Genomic DNA, 17,913 nt, shown 5'->3' with positions numbered 1-17,913 from the left:
CATTTTCCCCTATCAGGGGTAAACCATTTGAGAAGCCTAAATTATGTTATTATTTATTAAATTTCTATACCACCCAAATCTCAATACCTCTGAGAGGTTCACAAGTAAAAAGCATTAAAAATATTAAATAATAGAAGAAAGAACGAGAAAGGAAATAAAGGAGTGCAAATAGCAAAACCCAGACAGGAGCCAAAAACAGATGCCAGAAACCTGGGCAAAGGCTTCCAAGCCTTATCCAGGCCCAAGTACAACTTTTGGGGTGCCAAGCAGCCCAAAAGTAATTCTATCAACCCAATTTGGATTTGATTTCCCATGTCAGTCTGTCTTTCAAGACAGAAGGGATTCAAAGCAGCTTGTGGTACAGAATTGGGCATTCAATTGTACAAAGAAGAAAGGGCGGTTCGGGTTGAGTTTTTGTCAAGTCCTCCTATAATGTTTGCACCTCATTCTCCTGTGTTTGGCCCTCAGTCTTCTTCCTCCAGTGGAGAATCCTAAAGCTTGCTTCAGGGTGGTCTCGAGAAAAGCTCAGATAAACTATAAGGTTATTTTCTTAAGGAATTTCTAAAGCAGCATTTCCTTTGTTTGTTTATGTTTAATCTGTGTTGACTAGTGTGTGGATTTGATTCTGAAATGGTCTTTTTTAAAAAAAAATTTCATGCGTTGTCTGCATGTGCTGTAGCAGCGGAATTCAGCCTAATATGGATTTGACCATGACCCACTCTTCTCTGATCATTACTTTTGGCACAAGCAAATGTCTGCTAACAAGAAAAAGGAGATGATAGTCAATTTTTGAAGGAAAAGGTCATGGAAAACATTTTGCCTCCTTCACCTTTTCTGGTACCTTCAGTTGTGCTTCCTTAGAGCCAGGCTTTCTACAGTTTGCCTGATCACCCCGAGTGGTCTCAGAAAGTCTTCTGAAGCTCCTCTCCTGTCTCAGTAGATGGCACCCTTGGCCCAATTTAGTTTAGGCTTGGAAGCCAAGCAGGGTTCATCCTCTTCGGCTCTTGCAGGAAGCTCAAGAGAAAGGAGAAGCTGTTTTGAAACTCCTCCGACCAAGGGTCTCAACCTTGGCCACTTTAAGTCTTGTGGACTTAAACTCCCAGAATTCCTCAGCCAGCAAAGGCTGAGGAATTCTGGGAGTTGAAGTCCACAAGTCTTAAAGTTGCCAAGGTTGGAGACACCTGCTTCAGACTATAATGATTTTCTATGTAAACAAGATTTTAGAGTAATCTTGTTTGGACAAAAGTGGTTGTGAGGGATGCAGAATACCTCTTTTCCTGGTAAGTACAATTCTAAGCATGGGAATGTGTATGAACTTGACTGTTTTCCCTCTTATCAAACCGCTAACTCACAAATAACTCTAAATTGTGGCTCTCCTACTAGGATTGTCATAAATGGTCCTCAATATCAAAGAGCAATTCTAAGCATCTCTCATATGGAAATCTCTGTTGGCTACCTAATCTGTGCTTGAGGGCTTCTAGTCATACATCAAAGATGGATTCAAGGATTCCATTTAGTCTTTGAGAGGTGCATCCAGAAGGCATTTTCTGCAACCATTGTTGGCTTTTTAAAAATCCATATCTAGAGATCTGTGCAAAGTAACATTAGATTGTTTGCATTCCACTGCTGGGGATATTTTGGATGTAGGTCTTTCTGGGTGTGTGAGATTTGTTGTTTTTAGTTGCGAAGTCGTGTCCGACCCATCGGGACCCCATGGACAACGTTCCTCCAGGCCTTCCTGTCCTCTACCATCCTCTGGAGTCCATTTAAACTCATGCCTATTGCTTCAGTGACTCCATCCAGCCTCCTCCTTCTCTGCCGTCTCCTTCTTCTTTTGCCCTCCATCCTTCCCAGCATTAGGCTCTTCTCCAGTGAGTCCTTCCTTCTTATTAGGTGGCCAAAGTATTTCAGTTTCCTCTTCAGGATCTGGCCTTCTAAAGAGCAGTCAGGGTTGATCTCCTCTAGGACTGACTTGTTTGTTCGCCTTGCAGTCCAAGGGACTTGCAGGAGTCTTCTCCAGCACCAGAGTTCAAAAGCCTCAATTCTTTGGCGCTCAGCCTTTCTTATGATCTTATGTATGTATGTTTCTTATGTATGAGATAGGTTTCTCTTTATTTAAATACAGGGTTCTTACTTGGTTAAAAAAAACCTGTGGCTTAAAAGATTAGAAATCTATTCCTGCGTTGGCCTTATTTGGTGAAAAGGTCTGACTTCCAGGTTAAGTGTTTCTACCACTGTAAACATTTCTTTCTTTTTTTCCTTTCCTGAGATAATTTTGAAGTTCCCATGGATGTGCTGCTTTCGTAAGATAAGAATCACAGCCCCTTGAAAGGTTTTGCTGGAGCCTCTCCCTATAAATACCCATCCAGCTGAGCAGCTAGACAAGAACCAGATGTTGGGCTTCTCTTTCTTTTCCAGAGGTGGGTTTCTTACTCTGCTCCACCCCCTTTCTACTTCTAGAATGGCTTGTCTCCATTGCATATGGCGACCCAAGGGGACCATCTCAACTGCGTTCAGCTCCTGATTGAGCACCACGTACCGGTGGATGATGTGACCAATGATTACCTGACCGCACTTCATGTAGCCGCTCACTGTGGCCATTACAAGGTTGCCAAGGTTTTGTTGGACAAGAAGGCAAATCCTAATGCCAAAGCACTGGTGAGCTTTCTCATCTCTCTCCCTCTCGTCTCCCACCCCCCACCCCCCATTTTTTTTTTTTTATTTATTTATTTGATTTTTATACCGCCCTTCTCCCGAAGGACTCAGGGCGGTGTACAGGCAAAATAAAACAAGCAATACAAAATACAATTAAAATGCAATTTAAAAAACTTATTAAATTAGCCTGAGAATTAAAAAAATTACCTTACACTAAAAACCCCATTTAAAATTAATAAAAATTTACCATTTAAAATTCAATTCAAGCCAGCCCCGCGCGAATAAAGAGATGTGTCTTCAGTTCGCGGCGGAAAGTCCGAAGGTCAGGTATTTGGCGTAAGCCTGGGGAAGCTCGTTCCAGAGGTGAGCCCCACAGAAGGATCTTCCCTGGGGCCGCCAGCCGACATTGTTTGGCGGGCGGCACCTGAGAAGTCCCTCTCTGTGAGGCGTGCGGGTCGGTGGGAGGCATGTGGTAACAGCAGGCGGTCCCGTAAGTACCGGGCCCTAAGCCATGGGCGCTTTAAAGATCGTAACCAACACCTTAAAGTGCACCGGAAGGCCACAGGTAGCCAGTGCAGTCTGCGCAGGAGGCGGTGTTACATGGGAGCTACGCGGGCTCCCTCTATCACCAGCGCAGCTGCATTCTGGACTAACTGAAGCCTCGAGTGCACTTCAGGGGAGCCCCATGTGAGAGCATTCAATAATCAGCGAGAGGTAGCAGGCGCATGAGTGACTGTGCACAAGGCATCCTGATCAAGGAAGGCGCAACTGCGAACCAGGCGAACCTGGTGGAAGGCCCTCCTGGAGACGGCCGTCAAATGATCTTCAAGCGACAGCCGATCATCCAGGAGGACACCCAAGTTGCGCACCCTGTCCTTTGGGGCCAATAACTGCCTCCAACAGTCAACTGCGGCTGCAGTTGACTGAATCGAATGCCAGCATCCACAGCCACTCCATCTTGGAGGATTAAGCTTGAGCCTGTTTCTCCCCATCCAGACCCGTCGGCTTCCAAACACTGGGACAGCACTTCAACAACTTCATTGGGGTGGCCGGGGTGGAAAAGTACAGTTGGGTGTCATCAGCGTACTGTTGATATCTCACCCGAAGCCACTGATGATCTCACCCAACGGCTTCATGTAGATGTTGAACAGCAGGGGCGAGAATCGACCCTGCGGGACCCCACAAGTGAGGCACCTCGCCGACCTCTGCCCCCCTGTCAACACCGTCTGCGTCCGGTCGGAGAGATAGGAGGAGAACCACCGATACACGGTGCCTCCCACTCCCAATCCCCCCAACCGGCGCAGCAAGATACCATGGTCGATGGTATCAAAAGCCGCTGAGAGGTCTAATAGGACCAGGGCAGAGGAGTATCCCCTGTCCCTGGCCCTCCAGAGATCATCCACCAATGCGACCAAAGCTTTACCAGCGAGGTTGGGTCTGAGCTGGGAGGAAAAAACATTGCAATGGCAATAGGGTTCAAGAAGTGGCTGCGGGCCTCCTTAGAGGGTTTATTTATTTATTATTAATTTATTAGAAGGGAAGGGAGGGAGGGAGGATGGGAAGGAATTGCTTTCATTTTGTTGCTGATGTGATTATTTTAAAAAAGGAAGGGAGGGAAGGAAGGAGGGAAGGAATTGGTTTCATTTTGTTGCTGATGTTGTGATTATGTTAAAAATTCTTCATACAAAAGGATTATCGTAGTCATTCTTTTATCATTCTGAGAAATCTCTCTAGCTGGAGAAAGAAATCTATGAATAACCCCACTGTTGGTTTTTTGTTTTTCCTTTCCTGAGATAATTTTGAAGTTCCCATGGATGTGCTGCTTTCGTAAGATAAGAATCACAGCCCCTTGAAAGGTTTTGCTGGAGCCTCTCCTATAAATACCCATCCAGCTGAGCAGCTAGACAAGAACCAGATGTTGGGCTTCTCTTTCTTTTCCAGAGGTGGGTTTCTTACTCTGCTCCACCCCCTTTCTACTTCTAGAATGGCTTGTCTCCATTGCATATGGCGACCCAAGGGGACCATCTCAACTGCGTTCAGCTCCTGATTGAGCACCACGCACGGTGGATGATGTGACCAATGATTACCTGACCGCACTTCATGTAGCCGCCACTGTGGCCATTACAAGGTTGCCAAGGTTTTGTTGGACAAGAAGGCAAATCCTAATGCCAAAGCACTGGTGAGCTTTCTCATCTCTCTCCCTCTCGTCTCCCACCCCCACCCCCATTTTTTTATTTATTTATTTGATTTTATACCGTCTCCCGGGACTCAGTGTACAGGCAAAAATAAAACAAGCAATACAAAATACAATTAAAATGCAATTTAAAAACTTATTAAATTAGCCTGAGAATTAAAAATTACCTTACACTAAAACCCCATTTAAAATTAATAAAATTTACCATTTAAAATTCAATTCAAGCCAGCCCAGCGAATAAAGAGATGTGTCTTCAGTTCGGCGGAAAGTCCAAGGTCAGGTATTTGGCGTAAGCCTGGGGAAGCTTCGTTCCAGAGTGTAGGAGCCCCACAGAAGGCCCTTCCTGGGGCCGCCAGCCGACATTGTTTGGCGGACGGCACCTGAGAAGTCCCTCTCTGTGAGAGCGTCTGGTCGGTGGGAGGCATGTGGTAACAGCAGGCGGTCCCGTAAGTACCGGGCCCTAAGCCATGGAGCGCTTTAAAGATCGTAACCAACACCTTAAAGTGCACCCGGAAGGCCACAGGTAGCCAGTGCAGTCTGCACAGGAGCGGTGTTACATGGGAGCTACGCGGAGCTCCCTCTATCACCCGCGCAGCTGCATTCTGGACTAACTGAAGCCTCCGAGTGCACTTCAGGGGGAGCCCCATGTAGAGAGCATTCAATAATCCAAGCGAGAGGTAACGAGCGCATGAGTGACTGTGCACAAGGCATCCTGATCAAGGAAGGGGCGCAACTGCCGAACCAGGCGAACCTGGTGGAAGGCCCTCCTGGAGACGGCCGTCAAATGATCTTCAAACGACAGCCAATCATCCAGGAGGACACCCAAGTTGCGCACCCTGTCCTTTGGGGCCAATAACTCGCCTCCAACAGTCAACTGCGGCTGCAGTTGACTGAATCGAGATGCCAGCATCCACAGCCACTCCATCTTGGAGGGATTAAGCTTGAGCCTGTTTCTCCCCATCCAGACCCGTACGGCTTCCAAACACTGGGACAGCACTTCAACAACTTCATTGGGGTGGCCCGGGGTGGAAAAGTACAGTTGGGTGTCATCAGCGTACTGTTGATATCTCACCCCGAAGCCACTGATGATCTCACCCAACGGCTTCATGTAGATGTTGAACAGCAGGGGCGAGAGAATCGACCCCTGCGGGACCCCACAAGTGAGGCACCTCGCGGCCGACCTCTGCCCCCCTGTCAACACCGTCTGCGACCGGTCGGAGAGATAGGAGGAGAACCACCGATACACGGTGCCTCCCACTCCCAATCCCCCCAACCGGCGCAGCAAGATACCATGGTCGATGGTATCAAAAGCCGCTGAGAGGTCTAATAGGACCAGGGCAGAGGAGTATCCCCTGTCCCTGGCCCTCCAGAGATCATCCACCAATGCGACCAAAGCTTTACCAGCGAGGTTGGGTCTGAGCTGGGAGGAAAAAACATTGCAATGGCAATAGGGTTCAAGAAGTGGCTGCGGGCCTCCTTAGAGGGTTTATTTATTTATTATTAATTTATTAGAAGGGAAGGGAGGGAGGGAGGATGGGAAGGAATTGCTTTCATTTTGTTGCTGATGTGATTATTTTAAAAAAGGAAGGGAGGGAAGGAAGGAGGGAAGGAATTGGTTTCATTTTGTTGCTGATGTTGTGATTATGTTAAAAATTCTTCATACAAAAAGATTATCGTAGTCATTCTTTTATCATTCTGAGAAATCTCTCTAGCTGGAGAAAGAAATCTATGAATAACCCCACTGTTGGTTTTTTTGTTTTTTTTAAACAAAAGCCTTAAAACATTTTTAACACTTCTGGGGTTTTTTTTTTTTAACTCTAAGCAATCTCAGCCTGCTGTAACTAGAGGAGCTCCCTTGAACCCCGTTCCCTGGGAACTGATTGCGACCTTGCAGTTGGCCATGATCCATGCTCAGTCTCGCTTCAGATGGGCTGCAGCAGGCGTTACCTTTCCCCCTCTGAGCAGGCAGAGGGGGACACCTGGGCCTCTGCAGTCTCCAGAAACAGCCTGCTGAGCAGAGAGCACAAATGCTTCTGCAGCTGCCTTATTTTGATCCTCCTGGTCCAGCCTGCACCAAACTTCAATGCAATATTAAATTCCAATTAAAAGTTGCCATCTCCTCAGGGCCAGGTAGAAGAAAAGATGGCTGGGATTGGACCAAGCTGATTCATAGAATGAAAAAAATACACAGTTTATGGCTGCAAGAAAGCTATTGTGACCCCAGAGACACCAGACTATCAGGGGTCTCCAATCTTAGCAACTTTAAGACTTGTGGACATCAACTCCCAGAATTCCTCAGCCAGCTGACTGAGGAATTCTGGGAGTTGAAGTCCACAAGTCTTAAAGTTGCTAAGGTTGGAGATCCCTGCACCAGACTATCAGGGGGTGTCCTAAAATTTTTAAAAAAGTATATATCCATATTAATTTATTTAAAAAAATATTATCCCATTTTCTTCAATCAAGTTCTTAGTAACTAATGATAATAAAATGTTCATTATACAAGAGGAATAAAATATTAAAACTAAGCAAACTTAATCCTAAATGATCTCAAAATCTTAATTAGGCAGGGACTTTTTCAAGGAAGACAAGCCCCTAAAGTTCATAAATTGATAAATCTTGAACTGGAAGGTTTTAACCTCCTAGCTGAAGGCAGTGGAAGAGGGGGATCAGTCACCAAGACCCCCTCTCTCATGGACCAGCTAGCCCAGACGGGATGTAGAAAAATAGCCCTTGGCAGGAAGAGGGACCCTTGGCATGTGCAATCAGAAGATTTTCTGATGATGATGAAGATGATGATGATGGTATTGGTGGTGATGGAGACAACAAGAGATTTTTCATTCAGCTAGACTATGACTCGTGAAAGTATCTGATTTTTTCCTCCAGTTGAGAAGGTAGCTGAAGTATTTTCCTTCCAAGGTGAGACCCAGTTCTGTCGGTTGCTTTTAAAATAAGCGGCTGATGCTACTTTGACTAGTTTAAAAATTTATTGTCAACATCTAAGCAAATACTGTGAGCAGAAATATATGGATCTTTGATAGTCAGGAAATTATTTTTTTTAAAAAAATGTTGCAGTTGGACTAATGCAGTTGCTTATACATCCATTTCTTTTCTTCAAGCCATGTTTATCATTAGCATTCTGGCAAGGACAATGAACTATTTTTACCAGCTTATATGACACTATAATGGTGTTTACTGAAGGGGTTGGACTAGGAGCGAGAGACCCCATTTCAAACTCACCTTCCATCATGGGAGTGTTGTGTCTGCACCCCCACCAGCCAGGGCCCCTGCCAGGGGGGTGGGGGGGTGGAGATTTTTCAGAGCGCCATCCCTCTCTCTCAGCACAACCTACTTCACCTTTGTGCGGGGATAAAATGGGAGATCCTCACATCAAACTGCCTTGAACTCCTGGAGGAATAGAAACAAACAAATCATCAAAAGTAAGGCTTAGCTGTCACACAATGTCAAAAGGGATAGATAGATTTTGTGAAGAAAAACTTTTGGGGATTTTTTGTAATGCTTTGCAAAATTTTCAGAACGGTTTCACGCCTCTCCACATTGCCTGCAAAAAGAACCGAATTAAAGTAATGGAACTTCTGCTGAAACACGGAGCCTCCATTCAAGCTGTCACCGAGGTAAGGCGGCTTTACAGCCAGGTTCAGTTAAATAAGCCACACTTCAGCCTTGGAGCACAAGAGCTCTGAATGCCAAAAGCGATTCTTAGTAAACATGATCACCATCTTCTATTGCCTTGGTTAATATTTCTGTTTCCTAATTTTAAGAAAAAGTCCTTCACCAAAATCTTTGCGTTCATCAATTACTGAGCAGAGCTGTATCCAAGGTTGACCCAGAAAAGGCCTTGTCTTCCTGGTCTTAGGTAGCGACTGTCAATGGAGACACAACATTTTGAGCTGCAGTAAAAGAATTAGGTCAATTTTCAGCATGAATTTTTAAGATAGCTTTTACTGCCATCAAACCAAAATAGAAAAGCAAACTCTCATTCCCACGTAGGTGAAGTGGAATATTGTATTCTCTGTGATGCACATGAACACACAAGTCTGCTCTTGCCTGAATGCTTGAATTTGATCTGCTTACGTGGCCCTTTCCAATGTCTGGTTTCTGCCTTTCCGCACTCAACCTGCTCTGAACTGGAGAAAATACACCTTCTGGAGTGCTGGAGTTTTGTGGTCTATGCATACAGAGTGCAATGGAAGATTTCTTCCAAATCTATGTAGTTGTGCAGAATGTGCCCATAGTGTGAAACTAATATGTTTTGAACTTGCCACATGATGTCCTTGTAATATTGGCAACAGCTAGCTGTGCATATTTTTGCAGCCACCAACCATCAGGTGTCCCAGACCAAGGGTCTCCAACCTTGGCAACTTTAAGACTTGTGGACTTCAACTCCCACAATTCCTCAGCCAGCTTTGCTGGGAATTGAAGTCTACAAGTCTTAAAGTTGCCAAGGTTGGAGACAGCTCAGCAGGCTGGGCCCCCTAAGCATTCACTCCTCAGGGTGCTCTACTAAGGCTTTGCTCATATTATGCCAACCCAGGAATGGTTCTTTTCTTCTCTCTCTCCATTTCCTAGTCGGGTTTGACTCCGATCCATGTGGCTGCCTTCATGGGACATGTAAATATTGTTTCACAGCTGATGCACCACGGAGCTTCTCCCAACACAACCAATGTGGTAAGTACCAGGATGGACCTTTCATTACTGGGCAGCCCGGTGGCCTCCTCCTCCTCCTCCTCTCTATCTCCCTTGGCTGGGCCATTTCTCTAGGCAGAGATAATGACCTTGTCTGGGACCACAATTCTGAACCTCCAATTGTTGGTTTTTCTGCTAACCAACTCAACTGGCAGGCACTCGCACTGTCTTTGGAGTTCTCCCAGTTGGATTTCAGAAGAGAGAAAACCTTTCCATGCGACCTTTCTTGTCTTCCTTGTTCTACCTGCAGCACCCCTGTTGAGATGGTTCATCCCTGATCTTCACAGTTGCCCTCCCCCTCCCCAGGGAGAGATTTCCTGTACCTATTGACCAGGCTCTAAGCTTTCAGGGATACTGAAAAAGACAGAAATGGGACAGCACATGCCAATCAATTTTCTGTAAACTATCCAAACAGTGGCATTTTGTGTGGGCAGCCATCACCAAACAGTGACATTATTGACCAGAATTAATCAGACTCTGACATATCCATGAAGTGAAGACTTTATTTTTTCCCCCTCTTCTCAATGGTCCTGCAGCATTTCTCTCTCTAAATCTTAGCCAAATTTTCTTTTTATCCTGATTTGTGCCAGAGGAAGAAGGTTTGTACAGGATAGTCTCTAGTCTGTGTCTCTATTTCTTGAACGTCATTTTGAGGCAATCCTATCCATGGAGCTGATGCCAATCAAACTTGAGTGCCTTTCAATTCCCAAAGGAGGAAGAGAAGCTTTAAAAAACAGAGTGGTTTGGAGCGGGTTTGTTCTCCCAAAGCTGGCCAGAGAAGACCTGCTTTTGTTTTTGTTTTGCTACAGTCTGCCACAGGCCGTTCTTCCCTAGGCTCAGTGCCATGAGAAGTGAGCCACAGCCACAGAAAACAGGCACAGCACAATCTGTGCTACGGGCAGGATTTGTCTTTTAACTGTGGCAAACTATGGCGGCAAATGCTCCAAACGTGCAGCTTCCCCTTTTTCAGTTTTTTGCTGTCCTTGGCATTTCCCTAGTGACCCATCCTTTGGTTGAAGTGCACGAAGCTCTGCAGATTGTTAATAGCCTTTTTTTATTACTACTATTGATTTGCTTCGATTAGCCCAGCTGTGAGTTTGCCTGCTGACAAACAGGCGTCCGTAGCCCTCAAGCACAGGAGCAGAGAATCAAACGGGGAGTGGGGGTGGAGGGCATTCAGAGCTGAAGGTCCAAAGCATGAATTTATCCTGTGGAAAACATCCTTTGCTGGCTGAGGGACTCTGGGAGTTGAAGTCCACAAGTCTTAAAGGGTCCAAGGTTGGAGACCCCTGCTTTGCTGGCTGAGGGACTCTGGGAGTTGAAGTCCACAAGTCTTAAAGGGTCCAAGGTTGGAGACCCCTGCTTTGCTGGCTGAGGGACTCTGGGAGTTGAAGTCCACAAGTCTTAAAGGGTCCAAGGTTGGAGACCCCTGTTTTGCTGGCTGAGGGACTCTGGGTTGAAGTCCACAAGTCTTAAAGGGACCAAGGTTGGAGACCCCTGCTTTGCTGGCTGCGGGACTCTGGGAGTTGAAGTCTACAAGTCTTAAAGGGACCAAGGTTGGAGACCCCTGCTTTGCTGGCTGAGGACTCTGGGTTGAAGTCCACAAGTCTTAAAGGGACCAAGGTTGGAGACCCCTGCTTTGCTGGCTGAGGACTCTGGGAGTTGAAGTCCACAAGTCTTAAAGGGTCCAAGCTTGGAGACCCCTGCTTTGCTGGCTGAGGACTCTGGGAGTTGAAGTCCACAAGTCTTAAAGGGACCAAGGTTGGAGACCCCTGCTTTGCTGGCTGAGGACTCTGGGAGTTGAAGTCCACAAGTCTTAAAGGGTCCAAGGTTGGAGACCCCTGCTTTGCTGGCTGAGGGACTCTGGGAGTTGAAGTCCACAAGTCTTAAAGGGTCCAAGGTTGGAGACCCCTGCTTTGCTGGCTGAGGGACTCTGGGAGTTGAAGTCCACAAGTCTTAAAGGGTCCAAGGTTGGAGACCCCTGCTTTGCTGGCTGAGGGACTCTGGGAGTTGAAGTCCACAAGTCTTAAAGGGTCCAAGGTTGGAGACCCCTGCTTTGCTGGCTGAGGGACTCTGGGAGTTGAAGTCCACAAGTCTTAAAGGGACCAAGGTTGGAGACCCCTGCTTTGCTGGCTGAGGGACTCTGGGAGTTGAAGTCCACAAGTCTTAAAGGGACCAAGGTTAGAGACCCCCTGCTTTAAGCACAAGGTTTCCTTAATTCTTCAAATAACATTTCTCCTTTTTTAAAACAGCAATGTTTTCATTTGGCAAAGAACAAAACCTTTGTGTGTTTTCAGGGCTTAAAAATAAAATCAATCCTGAAATAAATTACTTTGTGAGGGCTAGAGACTCTCGAGGTGGGGGGGAGGTCAAAGATGACCTGGTTTCACATCCTGATCCCAAAGAACTCTGTTGCTGCTAGTAACATATTTTTCTTCTTTTTCTCTGTCACCCTAACCTCTTTCCACTGACAGAGGGGCGAGACAGCCCTACATATGGCTGCCAGAGCCGGCCAGTCAGAAGTGGTTCGGTCCTTAGTTCAAAATGGAGCTCAGGTGGAAGCTAAAGCCAAGGTAAGCAGCTTCTCGGCATCTTCTGTGCTGCAGGTGGCCTTCACCCTTCAGTAGTGGCCAAAATTGTGGAAACCTTTTGGGAAAACTAAAAACTAAGCTAAACTAAAACTAGACTAAAACTAGCTAATAACACCACTTCCTTCCTTTCTTTCACTTTCTTTGGAGTAGTATCGTAATATAATATATCAATGGAGATATAATTTAATCAAGAATGTTTAATGCAGTAAGTTTTATGAAATATTTGTTATTAGAATAGTAGTTACAGTACAAAGAAGAAAAGTGAAGCACTTAAAAAAAATGAGATATACAAAAATTATCACCATCTCAGTTAATACTTAGTCGGGTAACCTTTAGCATGAATTACGGCCTTACAACATCTTCCCATGGAGTGAACCAAGTCTTTTAGTTCTGCAGCTGTTACAATGTGAAACCAAGATTGAAGGATTGCTTCTATTAAGTGGGTTTTATTGCTGGGTCATTTCTGACTAACAAGTTTCTTTAGTCGGCTCTATCGATTTTCAATTGGATTAAGGTCTTGGCTATTCCCAGGCCATTCCAGCAGTGGAATAGGATTATCTTGAAACTCCAAAAAAAATAAAATAAAATAAAAAATGGTGTTATTAGCCATCAAACCTCAAAAATACACTTTTCCCAAAAGGTTTCCACAATTTTGGCCACTACTGTGCATTAAGAGGCAAGATACTCCTTCCTTTTCTGTCCCTTGACCAGGAGATAGTCCTAGGATTCTCTCCAGGAGACCGTCAATCACTTTGGTTGAAGCGTTTGAGCCTGTCACTTCCTGGTATGCCCCCTTTTCAGTGCAAAAGTGCTTTCCAGTGTAGAACATTTTCTGTGGAGCTCAGAATGCTAAAAAAACCCAATCCTATTTCTGCTCAGAACAGCCATTTTACTTTTGGGGAAGGACGTTTGGCTTAGTGTCACACTCAAAACAATTTGGAACAAAACAGTTGTGCGCTGCTAATGTGTCCCAGTTAGATGATGACGAATCAACATTATCTCACTTGACGTGGTCTTCCAGTCAGAACTGAGGGTTTTGGAGTCACCATTTTAATTTATCCAGGCCCCTGTTGAGGGTCTCGTGCTTTCCTCTCTGGGTCCTAATGACAACCTTTGTCTGCCCATTTGAGTCTCAGTGTGGAATTTGCTGTATTTCACTCTTTCCATGCCATTTCTAGGATGACCAAACGCCACTGCACATTTCTGCGCGTCTGGGCAAAGCCGATATAGTCCAGCAGCTGTTACAACAAGGAGCCTCTGGAAATGCTGCCACAACATCCGGCTATACCCCATTGCACCTTTCAGCACGAGAAGGACATGAAGATGTGGCGTCCGTCCTTTTGGACCATGGGGCCTCCTTGAGTATCATTACCAAGGTAAGAACATTTAAGGTATAGAAAGTAGGCCTTGGATCGATGTTTTAAAAGTGTTGTGGCTGCTCTTTATCCAAGGAGGCAAAATATTATGTTAGAAATTGTTGAGAATATTCATAGCTCGGGTTGTAACTTTTGGCAAGTTCTTCAAGCATGTCATTTAGCTCCTGGACGTTTCATTACCAAACTAGAAGATTAGAATAGAATTTTTTTTATATACAAGTTTTTTTTATTTTATTTTATTTTTAAAAAAACAAAACATACAAATCTTTGTTGAAAAAGTTATCAGTCGGGTATATACTCAAACATATTTCAAATTTCATCCTCTCATTATATCATTTATCCAATATTTTCCCCTTTTCAAATTTGTGATTGCCCTTTTTTTTAAAAGCCTATTTCATCCCTTTATCCTGGAAAGTGTTTAATCAAATCTAATTACCATGGTTTTTGTCCCTTTTATTGTCCCTCTAACATTACTCAAAGACCTATAACCCAAAAAATAAAATGAAAACAAGATCTAATTCTCTCCTAACTTAAATCTCACCTTTAATTAAAAGGTCACCCATCACTTATATATAGAATAGAATTTTTTATTGGCCAAGTGTGATTGGACTCACAAGGAATTTGTCTTGGTGCATAAGCTCTCAGTGTATGTAAAATAAAAGATACCTTCATCAAGAATCATAAGGTATAACACTAATAAATGATAGCCATAGGGTACAAATAAGCAATCAGGAAACTATCAATATAAATTGTAAGGATACAAGCAACAAAGTTACAGTCATACAGTCATAAATGGAAGGAGTTTGGTGGTGGGAATGATGAGAAGATTAATAGTAGTGCAGATTTAGTAAATGGTTTGACAGTGTTGAGGGAATTATTTGTTTAGCAGAATGATGGCATTTGGGAAAAAAACTGTTCTTGTGTCTAGTTGTTCTGGTGTGCAGTGCTCTATAGCGTTGTTTTGAAGGTGGAGTTGAAACAGTTTATGTCCAGGATACGAGGGGTCTGTAAATATTTTCACAGCCCTCTTTTTGACTCATGCAGTATACAGGTCCTCCATGGAAGGCAGATTGATAGCCATTGTTTTTTCTGCACTTCTAATTATTCTCTGAAGTCTGTGTCTGTCTTGTTGGGTTGCAGAACCAAACCAGACAGTTATAGAGGTGCAGATGACAGACTCAATAATTCCTCTGTAGAACTGGATCAGCAGCTTCTTGGGCAGTGTGTGCTTTCTTAGTTGGCGCAGAAAGAACATTCTTTGTTGTCCTTTTTTGATGACGTTTTTGATGTTTAGCTGTCCATTTTAGACCTTGTGATATGATAGAACCTAGAAATGTGAAGGTCTCTACTGTTGATACTATGTTGTCTAGTATTGTAAGAGGTAGAAGTACGGAAGGGTTTCTCCTAAAGTCTACCCCCATTTCTATGGTTTTGAGTGTGTTCAGTTCCAGATTGTTCCAGTCGCGCCCTGAGGCTAGTTGTTCAACCTCCCATCTGTATGCAGATTCATCATTGTCTCGAATGAGACCGATCACTGTTGTGTCATCTGCGAACTTCAATAGTTTAACAGATGGATCGTTAGAGAGGTAGTCATTGGTATACAGAGAGAAGAGAAGTGGGGAGAGTACACAGCCTTGGGGGAGCCCCTGTGCTAATTGTACAGGTATCTGATGTGATTCTGCTTAGCTTCACTGCTGCTTCCTGTTTGTTAGGAAGCTTATGACCCACTTACAAATCTGTTCAGGTACCTGTAGCTGGTTTAGCTTAGTTGGAAGAGTGTCTGGAATGATGGTATTGAATGCTGAACTAAAGTCTACAAAGAGGACCCTTGCGTAGGTCTTTGGAGATTCAAGATGTTGCAGGATGTAGCGCAGAGCCATATTAACAGCATCATCTGTTGATCTATTTGCTCGGTATGGAAATTGCAAGGATCCGGGATGGTTTTCAAGTGGGACAGCACTAGCCTTTCAAAGATTTTCTTAATTACAGATGTTAGAGCAACTAGGTAACATTTCAGTGAGGGTTTGGGTGAAGTATCTTATTTGTTTGTATAGGTCCTGAGTGGTTAGTTGGTCTTGTGACTGATTGACTTGCAAGACTGAATGAATCACAAGGCTGATTGCGATTCAATCAGTCTTGTGATTCAACCAGTCCCAAGAATAACTGACCACCCAAGGCCTATATAAATGAACAAGACACTTCACCTCGCACTGAAGATATTACCTAGTTTGGTAATGAAACATCCAGGAGCTAAACAGCAAGCTTAGAGAACAGACCCCTGCCGAAACACCATTATGTCTCTGGGAATGACATGGATTCCAATAGAATTATTGCTCTGGACCAGCAATGTACCAAATAAGGTCAAGCTGACTGTTTCGGGACTCTGGAGATTTTTCATAGGATGCTAAACGAGTAAATAGAAAGATGTAATTCTAGCAAGGAAGGGATATGTTGTTTTTTCCATGGAAAATCCCACAATTGATTGATTGAGTGAGTGGTATTAAGTCGCTGTTGACTCCTGGCAGCCACAGAGATAGATTGTTCTGCCCAACCTGGTATTCACGTTTTCCAACAGTGCCCTCTTTGCTGTCGTATTGGAGTCCTTCCGCCTTGCAGCTGCTGGTCTTTCTTTCTACCATTCTCAGAATTAAAAGCTTCTCCAGAGCTAGTTCTTTACGTAATTGTCCAGAATACAATAACTTCAGCCTGATCTTTTGTGCCTTGAGTGAGTTGTTGTTAATTGGAAAGTCATGCCCGACCCATTGCGACCCCATGGACAACCTTCCTCCAGGCCTTCCTGTCCTCTATCATCTTCTGGAGTCCATTTAAGCTCACGCCAACTGCTTCAGTGACTCCATCCAGCCACCTCATTCTTTGTTCCCTTCCATTCCCTTCTTCTTTTCCCCCTAATCTTTCCCAGCATTAGACTCATCTCCAGTGAGTTCTTCCTTCTCATTAGGTGGCCAAAGTATTTGAGTTTCCTCTTCAGGATCTGGCCTTCTAAAGAGCAGTCAGGGTTGATCTCCTCTAGGACTGACTGGTTTGATCACCTTGCAGTCCAAGGGACCGCAGGAGTCTTCTCCAGCACCAGAACTCAAAGGCCTCAATTCTTTGGCGCTCAGCTTTTCTTATCGTCCAACTTTCACAACCATACTTGAGTATTTTGGATTAATTTGTTCAATGATCTTCTTGTTTAATAGATTGGCCATCCATGGAATTCTCAGGAATTTTCTGTACATCAGAGTTCAAAATCATGAATACTCTTTTTATTCCCCCTTCAAAGTCCAATTTCTGTTTACATAGAGTGTCACAAGGAAACCATTGTCTGCACGATTTTGATATTTTTTCCCTGCATATATTAACATAGTATATTAGAGAGATAGTTAGCTTCCTTTTCTACTTTCAGAAAATATTTATCTGAAAATAAACTTGCTTGGTGTTCAGGAAGAGAGTTCAGCCCAGAGAGTTCAACTCTCTCGTTCTAAAACTTCTCTGAATTGTCCCTTTAATTCAGAGCCAGTCTAACCTTGGCTCAGAATCAGGGCTGACCCTTTTGTAATGCAGAAGGACTCGAGGGGGGTTGGGAAGGGGGGGGGGGGGCAGAAGCAGCAGCTTTTCAACCATTCTGAACAACCTTCCTTCTTCAAAGGCAGCGGAGGACGACCTCATCCCCAAGAGCTCCGTTCTGCTCCAGTTGGCTTCTGTGCTTGAAATGGGGGCCTGGAAGCTTCAAGTGGCAAAATAACTTGGACCAACTCTGTGCACAGTTGAGAAAATAAAAGAGGGAAAGTGAGAGGGGGAAAAAAATCAACCAATAATTATTTAAGAGGAAAATTTCAGAGGTGGTATTCAGCTGGTTCGGACCGGTTCAGGTGAACTGGTAGTGGTGACCTGTGCAACCCCATCCTATATCGCTGTGTTTTTGATGGTGCATGCATGTGTGGATGGCGCATCTTTTGTGACGCTGCATGCGTGCACATGATGAAGTGAGCATGCGCACACGCACGCTCACATTTCTGGTGCTGGGCAAACCAGTTGCTGCAGTATGTGAAGCCCACCTCTGGACAATTTGTGCACGGGAATTTCATCTGTGTGTATTTAGGCCCTTAAAAGGTGGTAGTGATCTCTTAAGTTTGAAGTGTCCCACCATAAAATACTATCCAAGGAGTAGTTCAAACTGTTTCTGCAGACCAGGTATCATCCTAGTGGCCTTTGATTATTTTTGTTTTCTGGAGAAGCTGGTTAGTTTATATCAAAATGGTGCCTTTTTACACAGGCTGTGTTATTTTCCTTCTTCAAGAGGAACATTTCAAATATTGAATTTCTGTTTGAGTTTGATGGGAATTAAAGTGATTTCCATTTTGCCTTTTTACCATCTTGCATAAGTTATATT

At 44.4% G+C, this 17,913-nt stretch overlaps 1 protein-coding gene across 10 annotated transcripts in view; it reads left to right on the top strand.

Annotated features, from left to right (window-relative positions):
- ANK3 (ankyrin 3) overlaps nucleotides 1-17,913 on the top strand; it is a 345,627-nt gene that overhangs the window by 223,248 nt on the left and 104,466 nt on the right. For all 10 annotated transcript variants that reach the window (XM_058189397.1, XM_058189394.1, XM_058189398.1 and 7 more), the window contains 5 exons: nucleotides 2,461-2,658; nucleotides 8,383-8,481; nucleotides 9,437-9,535; nucleotides 12,028-12,126; nucleotides 13,323-13,520. In XM_058189397.1, coding sequence (XP_058045380.1) covers nucleotides 2,461-2,658; nucleotides 8,383-8,481; nucleotides 9,437-9,535; nucleotides 12,028-12,126; nucleotides 13,323-13,520 — 693 coding nt within the window. The remainder of the gene's footprint in view (nucleotides 1-2,460; nucleotides 2,659-8,382; nucleotides 8,482-9,436; nucleotides 9,536-12,027; nucleotides 12,127-13,322; nucleotides 13,521-17,913) is intronic.

Source organism: Ahaetulla prasina, chromosome 6, assembly GCF_028640845.1.
Source record: "Ahaetulla prasina isolate Xishuangbanna chromosome 6, ASM2864084v1, whole genome shotgun sequence".
NCBI classification, from domain to species: domain Eukaryota; kingdom Metazoa; phylum Chordata; class Lepidosauria; order Squamata; family Colubridae; genus Ahaetulla; species Ahaetulla prasina.
The sequence above is the reverse complement of the archived record's forward strand: the minus strand, read 5'-3'. Positions and strand labels throughout refer to the sequence as shown.